We start from the raw sequence: 17,071 nt of genomic DNA on the forward strand, positions 1-17,071 counted from the left end.
CCCTCTTAGGCCTTTTCAGCTTGCGGTTCACGCATACCGCATAAAAAGGTATATAACCCATGACGTTCACCACTTTCGCTTAACAAAAATGTTAACTTAATTCACTAAGGGGGGAAGGAAAAAGTGCAAAGTGATTTCGCATTTTTTTTTTTACAAAAGGGTTCATCAACCTCATCATCATCACCGTCAAATGCGAAAGATTATTTTACCCCACCACTTGCCATAGCGTGAGTCAATTTTTACCGAGAACAACAATTAGCTAATTAGCTATATTTTTCCCACTTGGGAAGTTCACCCCCAGGTGAAAGAAAAAAAAAAAAAAAAAAATTCCTCAACTGGTTTGCTTAATGAACAATCAGATGAAATGTTGTAGTTAGCCGCAAATGCGCAGGCGTAGGAAAAAGATGTTCTTTGGAAGAGCAGCAAAATGTTTTACTTATTACTGCTGCGTACCTTCTTTATGTGTTATCACACCGGTTAAAGGAGCACCCTGAACGAGTGAAAATCCCCATCATCGAAACGAATAGCCACACCAAACACACATTGTAGCGTGAATTGGGATAATCGCAAAACGGCGTAGGGTTATGTACGTAGGTGGTAGGTGTACATATTGTTCATGCGTACCTTTCGAATGGATTAACAGTGTGGCATGTTATACGGATAGTTTCCCACTTTAAGGAATTTTTTTTTTTTTTTTTTCCCGTTCAACCTGGGCAAACATAAAAAGGAGCAAATTTCGTATGCAGCCGCGGGGCATATAACTCTACAGTTCTTTTACCACCATTTCGTTTGTGGCACTTTTGATATTGACTTTTTGGCTTTGCATCTTTTTCGCGCATGACAAATTTGGCTATCGTGTGAAATGTGGGTCACCTTCCAGCCCCAGTTAAATTTAAAATTATGCATAAAGCAGGTTTACGCGTATTTAACAAGTTTACCCCCCACATGCATGCTTTTTTTTTACACGTATATTACGCTCCTTTTGACGAAAATAAGAACTCCCCTTTCAAATGCGAACATTTCCAAAAGGGGGGCGGGGTCCTATTGTTAGCTAAAAAAAAAAAAATCAGCATACAGCACATATCAGTTGTAGGCGTATTTTTTAAAGGGGTCAAAAAAATAAACTTCACCGATCGGAGGTAAAACCTTGTGGAAGCTTCTTCATTTTTTTAAATGAAATTCGTTCTTTTAAAAAAATGTTGCAATTGTTGTATTGGGAGTAATTCTTTTTTTTTTTTCTCCCCCTTTTTATGCTGCTTGTGCATGTTGCTATAAACGTGCATATGATAAGATCAAGCCATCTCCAAAGCGAACGCAAATGCGCAAAGGAGGAAGGGGGATGTCTCTTTTAATGCGCAGATCGGAATACCAGCGATATGTCGTTTTGCTCAGATAAATCGCTGCATTTTGACCGCTTCAAAAATTCGTTCTTTCTCGCCACGCACATGAGTATGCATGCACGTATGTACGATCGCGTTTGTGCTTATGAATGTCCCCGCGCAGGTGATTGCTTGCCTGCGTGTGCACACGTTTCAAGTGAATTTTTGCGCGCAGCAAAGAGATAGGAAAGGTTGTCCACCCGCGTGCGAATATGCTTATATATACATACATACGTACGTACATACGTGCATACATTTTTACCTGCATATATATCTGCTCGCGCGTCCTAATCGGCACCACGACCACGCCCGTGGCAGTTGCCCCGCCCGGAAAACACAAACGCAGTCTCCGTTACCAATCGCGACACACCGAAGGCGCTCCGCTTCTTCAAAATGGCAAGGAAAGACCACATTTGGATTTTGTGTAAATTCTACTGCGGGAACAAAAGGGGAGTGGTCAGCAAAAAGAAAGAGGAGGAAGTTTTCAAAATTCTCGAAAGTTCACACATAGCGCTCCCCGTTTTGATTAAGGAAGTACGACTCAGCTTTTAGCTGTCCCAGCCCGGACAGCCCTGCGCACACTTTGCTCGTGTGTGTGCCGATTGCACAGCCGTATAGGCATACATACGTGGGGGGAAACTACTGAGCAAACATCAATGCAGTCTCCTCCCGTGTGCATAGAACATTGTGGCGGTCATGTACATCTGCTCCTACCTAACATGTGACCACCTTTCTGTAGGAATTCGAGAGGAAAGCAACAATGTTGTATGGGAAGATATACAAGAGCTTAATTTTTTCTCGCTTCTTCGGTAAAAAAAAAAAAAAAAAAAAAAAAAGAAAAAATATATATATATATCACACATTGAGGGAGTACAACTAATGCGCTAATCAACGTACCCGCGAAAGCGCTAATACTTGCAGATAGAGCCCCCACAATTGTTTGCCTTCCCATTCCCTTTCGTTTCCCCCTCCTAGTCAACTTCGCAAATTTGAGACTTCGGCTTTTTATCATCCGAACTAGTAATGTGAGTACAGGTGCCGCTGGCCAAACGATCAAATTGAAAAAAAAAAAAAAAGCTAAAAATTGAACGTTAAAAGCTCAAATGCTACATTCGCAGTGACACAAAATAACCACTGCGAGTATAAACATGGCGCGTGTTGCTTCCCCCCCTTTTTAGAAATTCAGACAAGAAATTTCCCTCTTGACGCAGTTTGTAACCCTGTGTGATGATTCCCTGGACGTTCAAATTCTATACATTGGAGGTAGGACGCGCAGATGGGCGCATTCAGCTGTGCTATTCAAGGAGCAATATTTATATGAGCTCGTGGAGGCAGCATATTCGCACACGCACGGGATGGGTAGTAGACATAAAATTTGTTTACGCGTAAGAGGCACCCATCTGTGAGTGGAACCTTTGTGCATTACTTTGTTATTTTTTTATTTATTTTTTTTTTCCTTTTTAGTAACGCTGCTCAAATGCAAGCGATTTTTGAAGAACCTGTTCATTCAGTTAAAACTGGAGGAGAACATTCCCCTTATTATGAAGTAAGTTGTTCTTCCTAAGGAGGTTTCACGGAGTAGAGTTTATTCCCATGTGCTTTAAACCCTCATGAACATTTTGACGTTGTGTGTTTCTGCGTCTACCACATGTTGCGCCTGCCCCACATTGTGCCATCCCCTTTTCGCGCCTTCTAAGGGAACTGGAGCATTTATAGAAGCCTGTCGAGGAATGGATTTTAAAAACCCTTTGGCGAGGAGGCCGAACGATTTTCCGCTTTTTTAAAGAAGCCAAATTTGTGCTTCACACTTACGGAGGTATATATGCCACATTTGTGTGTGGAAGTGCGTATCCACAGTTGCACACTTTTTATATGTCATTTGTACCATTTTTTTTTCTTTTTTTTTGCGCAAATTTATACGCGCGCAGTTGCGCTGTCCCGTTTGCTGGCACTTTTCCTGCCTCCCATTTTTGCAGTGTTACCATTAACGCTCCCATTCGTATTAAAGCGCAGCGGAGGGATAATCCCCCCTCTGTGGAGTTACCCATTCGTGAGCGCCTACGTGTATGTAAAGATGTATTCAAATTTGCATACGCATGGGGAGCACCTTTTTTTTTAATTAAAAAAGGAGCTTCCAAGGTATGCAAAAATGTTGTATACGTATTTTGTATTGTTTGTTTTTTTATGTTCTGTTTTTTTTTTTGTTAAACTGTTAGTTGTTTACGTAGGGGTAAAAAAAAAGAAAAGTGTAAAATAAAAAAGGTATTAAAAATGTGACTGTATATCAGTTGGGCAAGTTTTGCAAAAGCTGTTATACGTAGGGGATAACTGAAGAGATAAAAAACAGCATGCACATTTCCTGTGTCCCTTTATCTGTTTCCTCCTTTTTTGCAAATGCTACATGCAGGGGTATAATCTATCAATTATCCTTCGACTTTCTCTTTAAGTCTTTTTTCTGTTGCTGTTTGTTCTTTCTTCTCTCGGTTAGCTTAGCTCTACGTAACGTCTTATATGCCAAGTAGGATTTATCTATCTTGGACACCTCTATGGACTCATAGAACGGCTTGGTGTTTCTTTCCTTCTTGAAGATGCTACGTAATTGTTTCTTCTTCTTTAATTCTTTAACTACTTCTTTGCTGGAGTCCGCTGGTATTCCTCCAATGCCATTTTTAGATTTGATATTCTTCAAGGGGATCATAACTAGGCACTTCTTATACTTCTCTAATCTCTCGATGTTTTTCTTTAAAGTTTCTTCGCATCTATTTTTTCTCCTTTTGTCAACACAGATTCCTATGCTTTGGGCTGCCAGGGGATTTAACTTGGCTCCCTATAGAGGTGCATAACGAGGGGGAAGAACAAAAGGGGTAATATTAGCATTCGCAAGGGGGGTTAATATAAAGGGCGTTCGCCAAAGTAGACACTTTTTTACACTCATTCGTTGCATGACCGTGCAGAATGAGATAAACGCATCGCGAAGCATACTATACGAATCACCACTTCGTGGCACATGCAAAATACGCACCTTCAATTCCGCCAGGGTGAAACCTCTTCCAAGTCTGGATCTGAAGTTGTACCTTTGCGTTGGGCACTGCACTATGGGATGCAATTTTTCAATGGGGGTTCCATCATTTGCCTTTCTTCTCTTTTCTCTTAACAATCTTCTCTTTTTCTTTTTTATGTTTTTACTGAAGTTTACTCTTACATACCTTTGCCACCATTTGTGCAGGTGAACATTTGGCAATACGTTGTTGTGTGCCACCATTTTGGGAAGTTACTCGGCGAGTGGTGCGCAGGTAGAAAAAAATAAAATCTGCTGATTTGGGGGGGAAAAGATGTGAAGTGCTACCTGAAAATATTTGTTATTCTACGGGGACGCTTCTGCATTCGCGAGGTGGGCGCGCCCCTCTACTCTTTCCTGCCGCGTGCACGCTGCAGAGGCAAAGGCACATGTACACCGTTCGCCAACGTTTCAGCCTCACAATGAACGCTTCTTCGCGCATCTCTCGATAAGCAGCGCGGAAATGGTCAATGCCGTGTTATCTCTCCCGTGAAAAGCGCGTAACGTGTGCCGCGTTCACATCTCTCGAAATTGAAATAGCTTCGGGGCCTTTTCTTTGCCCATTCGGCCAACTGATGCGCTCTCAATTGACGAAGCATCCGCGCGGTATCATCGCATGGTGGTATGCCCTTTAATCGCCTCAACTTGGCATCGCTTTGTACATCTCAGCATAAATTATTTTTTTACCTTTGCTTAAAACTGCCTCGAGGGGGAATTGCAAAAAACTGGAAGAGCGAAGGAACAGTTGTACGAAAATTTACTGAGCGGTAAATAAATCACCAGAAGTTACAAAGCAACCAAATTGTGATGCCGCGAAACGATGGAAAAAAAAAAAAAAAAAATCATCTCTTTTTTCTGATCTTATAAATTGGAAGAATACTTAAGATGAAAAATATCACGCGACAGGAATAATTACTATTTTTTTTTTTTTGCACGACCATATGTTCTTCACGTGTGAAGTGCCTCTTCTTGCCCTTCAACGCTACAGCGCAAATGAGCGAACGAATATTTTTGTGAACAGAATATACGTATAAAAATATTGCGCAATTTTGCTGCTTTCGGAAAAAGGGGGCCACGTAACCGTTTTGCATTATATACATAGCGCTTTCTTTCATATGTATACTTCCAACCTCGGGGTGGGTCCTTTTTCCGCTCTTTGGAGTGATTAAAGTGGGGCGCCAAAAGATACGCAGAGAGCGGGTTTTCCCTCCAAAAATGATTGCCCTGTCGCGTCGCGCACAGCATTTTTAATTGTATTGTATATATGCTTCCGCTCGGCGTGGCGTTATTTTTATTGCCCACTTCTCACATGCTGTGCACAATTATTTTATCACATGGGGAATGAAAGAAAATGGGTTAAAAAAAAAAAAAACGCGCTCGGATCAACCAACCCTACCCAACCAGCAATAAAACGTTGTGCGTTCTCACGTGCTACGCTGCATACTTCGTGTTTACGTGCAGCCCGGGATGCTTCTCAGGCTTGCAAAGCGTCGGCGCGGTTTTTCAAATGAAAGTATAAATACATTGCGTTGCGTTGGGGGTGCCCCATACCGTTTTTAACGAACGCGCGTAAAATAATATGTACACCAATTTTGTAGGTACGTAAAAATTTTATATGCATATGCGCGTAGTTGGCATGACTCCTCTGCTTAATTCCCCTCCTTCGTTCTTTTAAAAAAAGCATATGTAAAAAAAAAAAAAATTAAAAAAAAAAATCAAAAAAAAAAAAAAAAATAAATAAACGGCAAAACAGATTAAGCAGTAAATCAAATCAGCAAAAAAGGGATGATACATCCTTGTACCACTATTTTGAGGAGAACACAACTTTTCCTTTGAGGAGATAAAAATTTTCTTTCCTTAAATTTTGAGTTTACCCCCCTATAAGTCAGCCTCTCACGGTAAGCGAAGAAGCGCAGCCTGCGAATTTGTGACAAAGCGGCACAAGTTAAAACTGACTGCGTTATTTGCCACGTTTGGCTCTAATGCCGACGTGGCGCCGCGTTAATGTGATTATATGTACTCGCCATGATGTATGCCTCTCCCACCGCGTGTGAAACGTGCGGCATTAGTTTGTATCCCCCCCTCAGTGCACGATTTAGCTTTTGTTAAATTTCGCTTCACCTGTTTTTCCATCCCGTTACAGAAAAAAATGACGACTAAAGTGAAGAGAGTTCAAACCTTTGGAAAGAAGGTACCACACGGAGTGTAAAAGGAGGAAAAAAAAAAACATAAAAACATAAAAATGAACCCGAGTGTTTCCGAACAGAGGGAATCGCCCGGGGGAGAGAGGGGCACACACCGATTTTTCCACCGACGTAGCTGCTTATGCTGCATCCCAACCTGCATATGAGCATCCCAGCTTCTGTGCATACGTACCCTTTGCCAAGAAACCGTTTACGCGGCCCTGTTACGTTTGGCCAAATAATACCATATGGGTCAGCGAAGTGGTGCCCCGTTTTCGCGTTTCATTTGAACGTTGCAAGGGTGAAGTGACATAAGCCGTTATACTCAACTGTTCATGTTTTGTCACTTCCCTACAAAGGGGGATAGGAAAAAATCGCGTAATGCGTTTTCTCATCCCTTCTTGAAAATGGCAACCCCGGAGCTACCCAATGGAGGCGTTGTGCCCTGCCATTTTGAGGGGCTTTTTTCTCCTCCCCTCTACGCCCATAGATAAACGATCAGCTCCATAGCACCGCCACATGGAATTCCTTTTTCCCCGCTACCCATCTCTGCAGAAAACCTCCGTTGCCGTGGCAACCGTGACCAATGGAAAGGGTCTAATCAAATTGAACGGAAAAAATCTGGACTTAGTGGAGCCCTACATTTTGAGAACCAAAGTGTACGAACCCTTATGGTTAATCGGGTCAGCGAAATTAAAAAATCTGGACATTCGTATCCGAGTTAAAGGAGGTGGTCAGACCGCCCAGATTTACGCAATAAGGCAGGCCATTGGAAAGGGAGTGATTTCATATTACCAAAAATATGTGGACGAATCTACGAAGAAGGAATTAAAGGATGCTCTGTTAAGGTACGACAGAACGTTGCTGGTTGGAGACACAAGAAGATGTGAACCGAAGAAATTCGGTGGAAAGGGTGCTCGTGCGAGATACCAAAAATCGTACAGATAATTGTGCGCTATTTTATTTTCTGCCACATTTTGCTTTCTACTGTATTTATTTTCTACCATATTTTATTTTCTCCTATATTTTATTGTTCACTTTATTTTTTACTTTTTTTTTTTTTTTTTCTTTTGCCTGTATGCACATGTGTACATTTTTTATCTCCCCCACGGCGTAGTGCATAACCCCTTGAACCTTTTTAAATAATCATTGCAATTGTGTCATACAGTTGAGAGAAAAAATTACGCAGTAGGAATGTGGGACTGATTAGTAGTGGCGACACCGCTGCACATGTTCAGCGCGAACACTGCAGTGTGAATGCGCAACAGGATCGATGTAGACAAAAAAAAAAAATAAATCAGTGGGGGAGGGGCCCTACTGGTTGGTAACAAATAATTGGAGGGTTTTCCCCCCCTTTACCCCCATCGGGGGAGTGAATATGCCAAGTGTGCTAGCGATGTCTACCCCACCAAGTTGTTGCTATTTCGTAGGCACACCCCGGTAATTCTCATACCTGCTTACGCACGTGTCAAAGTCATCGATCGGCAAACTGCACTGCTCGAAATCATACGTGAGCATCTCATAAATGAGTTGGAAGAAGGAATACGTCGGAGCCCACTGCAGCTTTTGGCGCGCCTTAGAAGAATCGCCATGCAAATGGAACACATCACACTCTCGATAATATCTGGGGTCCTTTTTAATAAGCACGCGATCGTGCTGATCTACCCCGACCTCTTGAATGCCCGTTCCTTTCCATTTTAAGAATATCCCAACGAAGGAAAAGGAAATCTCGCAAAATTCTTTCACCGTATGTTTTTCATTTGAGCTTATGACAAAGTCGTCCGGCTCATCCTGTTGCAGCATTAGATACATAGCTCGAACGTAATCCTTTGCATGCCCCCAATCTCGGTAGGTAGATAGATCCCCTAATACTAAGCAGTTTTGTCTATTCTTACAGATGTTGGCTACCCCTCTGGTAATTTTCCTAGTTACGAACGTTTCTCCTCTCCTTGGGCTTTCATGATTAAAAAGAATGCCATTCACACAGAACATTTGATACGACTTCCTATAACATATCGTTATATAATGGGAATATAATTTTGCAATTGCGTACGGGGAGACAGGATTAAATGGAGTGCTTTCATGTTGCCTATCATCAGTAGAGCTGCCAAACAACTCAGAGGTAGAAGCATTATAAAATTTGACATCCGGTAGGTTCGAAATTTTTATTGCTTCCAATATGCGTAAAGTCCCTACTGCCGTGGTTTCGGCTGTGTAGACTGGCAACTCGAAGCTGACTTTTACATGACTTTGTGCAGCTAAATTGTAAATTTCGTGGGGCTTTATTTTGCTTATCAATTTGCAGATGCTGCTGCTGTCCAGGACATCTCCATAATGCAGATTGAGTTGGTCAAAAATGTGGTCTATCCTTTTGGTGTTAAATGAGCTGCACCTGCGGATGACCCCGTGCACGGTGTACCCCTTCTCCAGCAGCAGCTCGCTCAGGTACGAGCCATCCTGCCCGGTGATGCCGAAGATGAGCGCGACGTTCATTCGGGGGGGGGCGGTAAAAAGGCGGTGCAGGGGCGGCAGACCTCCTCCGTTTCGCGGCCCTCAAAAGGCAAACGTATCCTTTAAAAAAAGGGGTGGGAAAAATCACTCACGGGGAATAGCAATCACAGAATGCACACTTGCTAATTTTTCACTTTTGCAAAGGCACCCTCCTATGTGCGTGAACTGCTCGGCGTCCTACACATAGCGCATGGTGTACACCTATGAAGGGACAGCAAAAGTGAAGCACGAAAAAAATTATTATTCCGATGAATAAACGAAATGATCTTTTGTGCCTCCTATTTTATTCTTCAATTTTTTTTTTGCACTACATAACTAAACAAACACTTCTCAAAGACGTTTCCTCAAGCTTGCAACGCGTGGGCAAAAATTCGTTGCTCAGTAGGCACGCGCAGTGAGAAAAACAGTGCACGCAAATGTGTGGAGAGGGGGATGATGGGACAGGAATGCTCATATAAAAGCAAGCATGCAACTAAGCACAAAAAAAAAACAATATATATTTATTTACATTATGTACGTATGTGCATGCAGGCACACTGCCGTTTTATCGAGCGACGTGCGCACCTATCGCTCCTCCTTCGACTTGGTTCCCCGCTTGAGGAAATACCTCTTCCTGCTGCACGCTTGATCGGGAAGAAGCCATTCGCCATTTTGTTTATCTTTTTTTTTTTCTACTCATTTGTGTCGTTCATTTTTTTTTTTTTTTTTTAACCCCTCCGCAGTGACAATCAAATAGAGAGCAATTCTTCCAAAGCGCGCTGCGGAACTTTTTTTTTTTTTTCGTTGCAGCGGGAGCAGTAGACTGTAACTTTTTTTACCATTCGTTTGTTTGGTTATTTGTCCTCATTTGAGGGAGGATCTCACTTTGAGGAGTTTTCCCTTTTGCAAGCGTTTCTTTTTTTTCTCTTTTTTCTTTTTTTTCCTTTTTCCTTTTTTTTCTTTTCCCCCCCCCGTGCTACACTATGATATAACATGTTCGTTGAACTCCTCCTGTGCCTCCTCACATGGTGTTACGCTCTTCGCTGCAAAGGTCTACAAATCAGTAAATATAAAAACCAAAGTTCCTTTTTAAGCAGTTTGCATGCAGCGAATGTCGCGCGTGGTTATCATGTCTACCATTTGAAAAGGGAGACATTCGGGGGCAGTGGCGCACTGCGCGTTCGGGGGGAGAAGCGGGGCCAGGCGCTCCTGGGTGGGCGCAGCGAGAGAGCTCAGCATGGGGATGAGGAGGATGTTGAAGAAGATGACGAAGAGGGTGTAGAAGAAGTCGACGAAGAGGATGTCGAAGAAGATGACGAAGATGATGAAGTAGATGATGCAGTAGATGATGCAGTAGATGATGACCAAGCGGACGTATCCCGCCTGGAGCGCCTCGCCACGTACGAGAGACTGCTAAACGCGGAGGGGGAGGAAGATGACCAAATGCTGTCCCCGAAATATAACATGAACATCTACAACGTGCTGGAGAAGCACTACGAGCAGAAGGAAGAAAGTAAGGAGATCCTAACCGTCCACAATTTGAACTACGAAATTAGTAATAAGAAACTTATAACCAATTTGAATTTTCACGTGCACAAGTCGGAGTGTGTTGGACTTATAGGCAACAATGGCTGCGGAAAAACGTCGCTCTTGAATTTAATTTTCGACCACTCAGATAACAGCAACAAAAGTATAATCATAAATAACAAAGTTGCCAAAGATGAGGTGAAAAATTTTAGCCTAACTGAGGAGAACATGCAAACAATGGTGAAGAAAAATAAATTTGATTTTCTTTACAAAATTTTACACCACATGAAAATGAATTCTCTCGAGTTGTCCCAACTTCCATCGATTGTAAAAGGTAAAGATGTCTCCTATTTTGAGCGGGTCACCAAGAAAAAAGGAGGAAACGAAAATGACCTTTTTTTTAAAAACGGAATTTTTTATTTCAAGCAGAATATTCACCTTTTGGAGAAAAACAATTTGACCGTATTTGAAAAGGTACTGAAATTTTATCAACCCGTTTTAGACAAATACGAGGTGTTAAATTATATCGAAAGGGAGATCAGTTCGTACAAAAATTTGGGCGCTGTCCAGAGGTCCAATCGGGGTGCCACTGGGAGAGGTGGTGAGGAATGCCCTGTGGGTGATAGCCCAAATGGGGAAGACGTCCAACTAAAGGGGGGAAGTTACACTGCCAAAAAAAATGTGAACATGATCGAATGTGTAGAATCAAAAGCGGGTGGCGCACCCCCCAACGAGCAGGCGAAATCCCTCGCGGAATCCTTCGCGAATTCCAAACTGCTCCAGATGGTGCTCAAACTTTACATGCATGAAAAGGAACATGTTTTCAAAGAGATAAACCAAGTAAAAATGAATTTCCATAAATACCTCAACATTTTGAACTTAAAAAATTTGCTGCATGTGAAGCTGAGCAACTTGAGCAACGGCTACATCATCCGAGTGTACCTCCTGCTGCTTCTACTAAGCAACGCGAAACTTCTGCTAATAGACGAAATAAATAACAATTTGGACATATTTAACATTTTCTTCGTTATGAACATTTTTCACTACTCCCTCAAGTATAAAGAAATCGGCATCGTTTTGGCTAGCCACGATTTCTTCCTCGTCAGCAAATTGTGCAATCGAATTTTAGACTTTAACAAAATTTATGGACACGATATAGACTTTAACAACATGGCATTATTAAAGAGGATAAGCAGAAGCGGCCATCAAGCTGTTCACTCAGATGTTGCAGAGGAAGTACAAAGAAAAAATGAGCAAAATTCGAACATCACCTTTTTCAAGGGGAACTACACGCAGTACTTACACAGTATGAAGATACTCTTCGATAATAGGAGGAAAAAAAAAGAAGAATTGAAAAAAATTATGGACCAATTAAGTGCTGCCATAAATCAAGTTAAGAAAAAAAAAAAAAACGAATTCATGCATCAGTCTTTAAAAAAAAAAGAAGAAGAATTTAAATTATACCAAAGTGTGTACTCTACCCTTTTTGATAGTACTTTGAATTATCAGTACATGTACTATAATTTGATTTATAGCAGGAAGGGTGAGAAGGGGGGTGTGCAGGCGGGGAGGGAGAACCTCGGCCGTGTGGGAAGTGGCGCTGCTGAGGGGAATTCGAGTGGGGAAGAGAAAGCCGCTCAGCAGGCGGCTTATCAGACCGCTCACCATGCCGCTGACCACGCCGACCACGCCGCTAACCACGGCGCTCACCCGGAAGAGGGCGTGGAATCCCTCGTGTACAACAGCATGAAGGACGTAGAGGGCGACATGAACAAGAACATCCTCATCGACATGAGCAAAAAAATAAAAAACAACGAGCTGATCGAAACGGGCGAGAGGTACGCAAAGAACAACGTCTCCCTCTACGAATTCGACAACTTCTCCTTCTACTTTTGGAACAGAAAAAAGAAAAAAAAAAAATACATTTTTAAAAACATGAATCTGAGCATTAGCAGCGGCGAAAATGTCCTCCTCTTGGGGAAAAATGGAATTGGAAAATCCACCTTTTTTAAGATACTGACGAATCGGTACAAATTTCAGATGGGCACGGAAGGCGGTAGGCATAGGAGAAGTGCCTATGCGTATGGAGACAGCGAGGATGAAGAGGAAGTCCCTCAGGGAGGTGTCTACCTGAATGGTGGAAAAGCAAGTAAAGCAAACCCAACAAAAGACAAAATGGCCAACTTCGAAGGTAAAATACACTGCAACTTTGACAACGTCCTCCTGACCTACTTTGAGCAAAATATGATTAAAAAATTGCACCTGGAAATTAACGAATATTTTAGGTACCTAATTGAGCAGGTGAATTACGAGCCAGTTCACTTCGACGACGGTTTGGACGTCGACCGAGTGGACGCTGTTATGGAAAATTATGAAGGGAGCAACTTCAACAGTGGCATCCTTAGCCCCTCCGCAAAGGAACACTTCTTTTTCTACGTGTTGAACAAAACCAAGCCATTTTGCAACGAACAGGACGTGACCAACATTGAAGAGAAAATAAAAGCGCTGCTGAAAATATTCTACATCGATAGCTCCACATGTATGAAGGATAAAAGTGGAGGGGAAAAAGTGCGAATATTATTCCTTTCGTTATTTTTAAAAAAATCAAATTTGCTGCTACTCGACGAAATAAATAACAATTTAGATATTTACTTAAAAAATCTTCTCTTAAATTTTTTAAATTATATTTATCAAGGCAGCTACATTTTGACAACTCACGATTTTTACATGATCAAGAATTTGACCAACGTCCACAAAGTCGTTTACATATTTGATTACCAGAATGTCTTTACCTTTTACAATGTGCAGGATTTTATACGGAACTTCTACCACTTTGTTTTGCACTCTTTTGACACGCTCCACCAGGCCGACCATCCGGAGCAGCGGCAGGAGCGGCATGAGCGGCAGCAACGCCAGAGGCAGCCGCTAACAGAGCAAACGGAGCAACTACCCGACTCTCCCCAAGGTATCGCCGACCGTGTCACTCCTCAGAACAGCGAAACCGCGAACAACCCACCGCATAACGAACGTGGGGGAGGCCACCCATATGCAGACCCACAGGAAGAGGAAGAAAAACAAAATCGAGAAAATTATGACCAAATACTGTACGATAATTATGACTATAAAATTTTGCAGTTCTTAAAAACGCAATATGAAAAGGATAGAAATGAAAGAGAAAATTTTGAACAAATAACTGATCATGAGGAGGGCGACATTTTCGAAAAAAAAAAAGTCAATAGGAAAAATTTTGGAGGAAAAGGCTCTTCCGGCAAAATAAAAATAAAAAATTGGAAGCGCTGGAAAAAGTGAACTCCAGCCCCACTCGAATTAGCTAACACGGCCAGAAGGTTGTGTATATAGAGAGACGTACGCACACATGCACAGTTAATGAGAATGTGAGGACCACCCTCGCTGCTCAGAAACGGCGCAATGTAGGCTAACACACTTGCAAAGTAGCGCCGCTGGGGGGGTATTCACTTTAAGATGCGTCGACGTTTTTTCGCGGCTACACAATTGAAGCAGTTGCGTGAAGTGGAGAGCCAACTCATCATGGGTGGCGTAACTGGAGCAGTTCCGCGGAGCAGTACCCCAAACGACCAAACCGCTCTTCTCCCTGCCAAACATACTCATTAGCTCATACATGCATAGGGTTGCGCACATGTGTGTCTTTTCCGGGGGAGGAAGGAATACACGCCCCAAAAAATATACCTCCATTGATGCACCTACTTGGGGGGCAACGTTACGAAGACGCCTTCAGGAATTTCGGGGCAGTTCTTCATGATAATTTCGACAATGTTATGTTCGACGTCTCCCTGAGAAGGTGATAGGGGGAGGAATTTATAAAAAGTGGACCACGTGGGGGTAGGGCTCACACAACAATTTCGCGCATGCGTATAGGAGTGGGAAAAAAATGCTCACATATATGCCGAACATTTGAATGCACTTATACACATACGCATCATACGCGCGGCGGAAGAGTGAGGACGTACCTGTATGTCTATCTGGTCGGGGGCCCCATTTGCCCCCTTGATAACGGACGCACCGCATGCATAGAAGCGCGAAAATATTTTTGCCATTTTGTCCAATTTGACATACGTATGTAACCCCACGACAACGGTGACAACTTTTTTTCGTGCCCGCGTGGTCTTCTGTATGGTAATTTTTTGAGTCGCCTAAAAGGGGGGGAAAAACGGGGGGGAAAACGGGAGGTGTGGACGTGCAGAGGATATGAAGTGCCCTGCGCAGTCAGCAGCAGCTGCGGTGAAGGGAGCACATTCGACTACACGCAGTTGAGAAATAGATGTGCAACGATGTTTTGTACACCGCTTTCCACGCCGCTTTTCGCACTGCTCAAGCTTGCATTACATTCTGGGGGGCCTTCTTCGCCTGGCGCTTGTTGCTCGTTTCCGCGTCGCCCCGTACGATGTCGTAGTTGTACTTCTCCTTGTTCGCCTCTTTGCACTGGTTGAAGGAGTTTCCGTATTCGCAGTATTCGTAGGGCATCCCGCAAACTGCACATGGGGAAGGCGAAGGGGGAAAAGGAAAAAAAAAGGGAAAAAAAAGGAACAATTTAATTCTGCGCATCCTCTTATAGGGAAAAAGGCGCAAAAGCGTGCGTCACAGGTAATGCACATGGACTAGCACGTACTATCAGCTGAGCGCAGCTGCACATGTCGCTTAGCCCAATTAGCATTCACATGCACGCAGGGCACCTTTACAGTAGTCCACGAGGACGGGTTCGCATTTGGCTGCCTTATTTCCCTGGGGACTTTCTGCCGAGGCGTCCTGATCTTCCTCATTATTTTCATTTAAATTATTCGAAACGTCATTTGCATTTTCGTCATCTCGTGAATTGTCGCCATTTTTCTGTTCATCCTTGGAGTCATTATTTTTAACTTTGCTGTTACTCTCTACGGCGTTTTTATTAGTCGTACCCTTCGTGCCTTGCTTCTTTCGCTTTTTTTCTTCCTTTTTATCTTTCATTTTTAAGTACCTCAGCTTTCTCTGGGATATTTTTTCCTCTCCAGATTCTTCCCCTTCCTGTTCTTCTTCCTCCGCGTCCGACTTTATTTTCATCTTCTCGAATTCGCTTTGCAGCTCGTCCATTTTGCGGAGGGGGGTTGGCGGTCAGGTAAGCGGTCAGATAAGCGGTTCGTCAAGCGGTCAGGTGGTCCTTCTACCGATCCGCGGGCGGGTCACTTGGTTCGTTGATTTTCCAGCTGCTCGCTGCTAAATCCTCGGGAGAGCAGCTAATTTTGTTTGTGTCCTCCTTTCCGCACTGAGCTGTAACGCCACGGTTACGCCTCTAAACAGAGTTGCGAAAAAGAGCAACTTACTGTTAAAAGAAAATTTATTAATAACTTTGCAATGTCCCCCGGGAAAAAAACAGAGGCAGTTAAAATGTTCTGTTCATCATTAAGCTGAAGCTTTAGGCAAAAGACAAGGGTCCTCTTTGCGCGTGGCTACACGGGGGGACAAGCGCTGTCATACGTGGGCAGTAACCGTACGGTGCGGCGTGGGGCTATGTGGCAACCCTATCTGTGCAACTGTTTGGTATGGTTCATATGCGTAATCGATCCTTCCATGGAGGCCACGCGGGCTCACTGATGTACCCTATTCGGTGTGTTCGCGACTGGGTATCTTTTGCCTGACAGTTGGCACGTCTTCATGGTTCGCTTCACCGACTGCTTCTCTCGGCGTGCGGCTCCGCTGCAACGATGGTGAAGTGGTTGCAAAATGGATGTAGTAATATAAACGCACAGTTCATTTATATGCATACTTTTTTTTTTTTTTTTCCTTTATGCAGAACGCGATGTTCGTCCTTTTGAAGTATACTTGGCACGACAGATGTATATGCTACATAAACACAGTAGGGAGCTGCACAAACGTGAACACCCCAGGGGTGTTACATTTCTCAGTTCGTGTTATGTAACTGCGTGCGGATTCGGTCAACTTACTTTTTAATTTGGCAAAAACAGTTTCGTTAAACATTAACTCAGAAAAAGCGGCGCATTCTCGCAGTCCCCATATTTTTTTTCAAAGAGATCAGTTGCGCAATTGTATACATTGCAAAGGTAATACATTTGTATTTGTGTTTTTTTTTTTCTTTTTTTTTTTTTTTTTTGCCCTATTATACAGACACGAACAAAAGCGTGTCACTGAGCTGAAAATGGCGCCATTTTTTTTACGCTTAGGATTTTTAGCCTAATTTTTTTTTTCAGGGCAGAAGCACCAGTCGTCGGGGGAAATTATTCGCCATATGTTAAAGGGTGCTCTATTATATAATTATACTCAATGGGAAGCTCCTCAAAAGTGCTCACATAAGTTTTATCCAATTGCTGCTTCATATGTCCCACGCAATTTTTTTCCCTTCGCATAATCCGTATACGCCACCCCGCGCGTCAAAACATATCTGCTTTCGCCCCTGTGGATGA

At 42.9% G+C, this 17,071-nt stretch overlaps 6 protein-coding genes across 6 annotated transcripts, besides 3 other annotated features; 3 read left to right on the forward strand and 3 right to left on the reverse strand.

Moving 5' to 3' along the window:
• Positions 1-1,128: 1,128 nt before the first annotated feature.
• PVX_123065 (hypothetical protein, conserved) lies at positions 1,129-3,095 on the forward strand (the record flags this gene model as incomplete). The annotated part of the gene is made up of 6 exons (XM_001617126.1): positions 1,129-1,913; positions 2,119-2,188; positions 2,355-2,404; positions 2,558-2,642; positions 2,844-2,925; positions 3,077-3,095. The coding sequence occupies exons 1-6, from the start codon at positions 1,773-1,775 to the stop codon at positions 3,093-3,095; spliced, it is 447 nt and encodes a 148-aa protein (XP_001617176.1). The 5' UTR covers positions 1,129-1,772.
• Positions 3,096-3,546: 451 nt separating this feature from the next.
• Positions 3,547-5,261, reverse strand: PVX_123070 (60S ribosomal protein L13, putative). The gene is made up of 3 exons (XM_001617127.1): positions 5,125-5,261; positions 4,402-4,692; positions 3,547-4,206 (listed from the first exon to the last, which is right to left on the reverse strand). Exons 2-3 carry the CDS (start codon positions 4,639-4,641, stop codon positions 3,799-3,801), a joined length of 648 nt encoding a protein of 215 aa, XP_001617177.1. The 5' UTR covers positions 4,642-4,692; positions 5,125-5,261; the 3' UTR covers positions 3,547-3,798.
• Positions 5,262-5,452: 191 nt separating this feature from the next.
• On the forward strand, positions 5,453-7,792 carry PVX_123075 (40S ribosomal protein S16, putative). The gene is made up of 3 exons (XM_001617128.1): positions 5,453-6,335; positions 6,581-6,628; positions 7,176-7,792. The coding sequence occupies exons 2-3, from the start codon at positions 6,587-6,589 to the stop codon at positions 7,566-7,568; spliced, it is 435 nt and encodes a 144-aa protein (XP_001617178.1). The 5' UTR covers positions 5,453-6,335; positions 6,581-6,586; the 3' UTR covers positions 7,569-7,792.
• Positions 7,793-8,039: 247 nt separating this feature from the next.
• PVX_123080 (GDP-mannose 4,6-dehydratase, putative) lies at positions 8,040-9,113 on the reverse strand (the record flags this gene model as incomplete). The annotated part of the gene is made up of 1 exon (XM_001617129.1): positions 8,040-9,113. One exon carries the CDS (start codon positions 9,111-9,113, stop codon positions 8,040-8,042), a length of 1,074 nt encoding a protein of 357 aa, XP_001617179.1.
• Positions 9,114-10,103: 990 nt separating this feature from the next.
• PVX_123085 (ABC transporter, putative) lies at positions 10,104-13,946 on the forward strand (the record flags this gene model as incomplete). Its single annotated transcript, XM_001617130.1, has 1 exon — positions 10,104-13,946. The coding sequence occupies one exon, from the start codon at positions 10,104-10,106 to the stop codon at positions 13,944-13,946; it is 3,843 nt and encodes a 1,280-aa protein (XP_001617180.1).
• Positions 11,174-11,215: a microsatellite.
• Positions 12,976-13,004: a microsatellite.
• On the reverse strand, positions 13,731-16,829 carry PVX_123090 (hypothetical protein, conserved). Its single transcript, XM_001617131.1, has 5 exons — positions 16,595-16,829; positions 15,350-16,346; positions 15,003-15,148; positions 14,627-14,809; positions 13,731-14,449 (listed from the first exon to the last, which is right to left on the reverse strand). The coding sequence occupies exons 2-5, from the start codon at positions 15,741-15,743 to the stop codon at positions 14,360-14,362; spliced, it is 813 nt and encodes a 270-aa protein (XP_001617181.1). The 5' UTR covers positions 15,744-16,346; positions 16,595-16,829; the 3' UTR covers positions 13,731-14,359.
• Positions 13,866-13,921: a microsatellite.
• Positions 16,830-17,071: the final 242 nt, after the last annotated feature.

The sequence above is a fragment of the Plasmodium vivax genome, chromosome 14 (assembly GCF_000002415.2).
Source record: "Plasmodium vivax chromosome 14, whole genome shotgun sequence".
Taxonomy (NCBI): domain Eukaryota; phylum Apicomplexa; class Aconoidasida; order Haemosporida; family Plasmodiidae; genus Plasmodium; species Plasmodium vivax.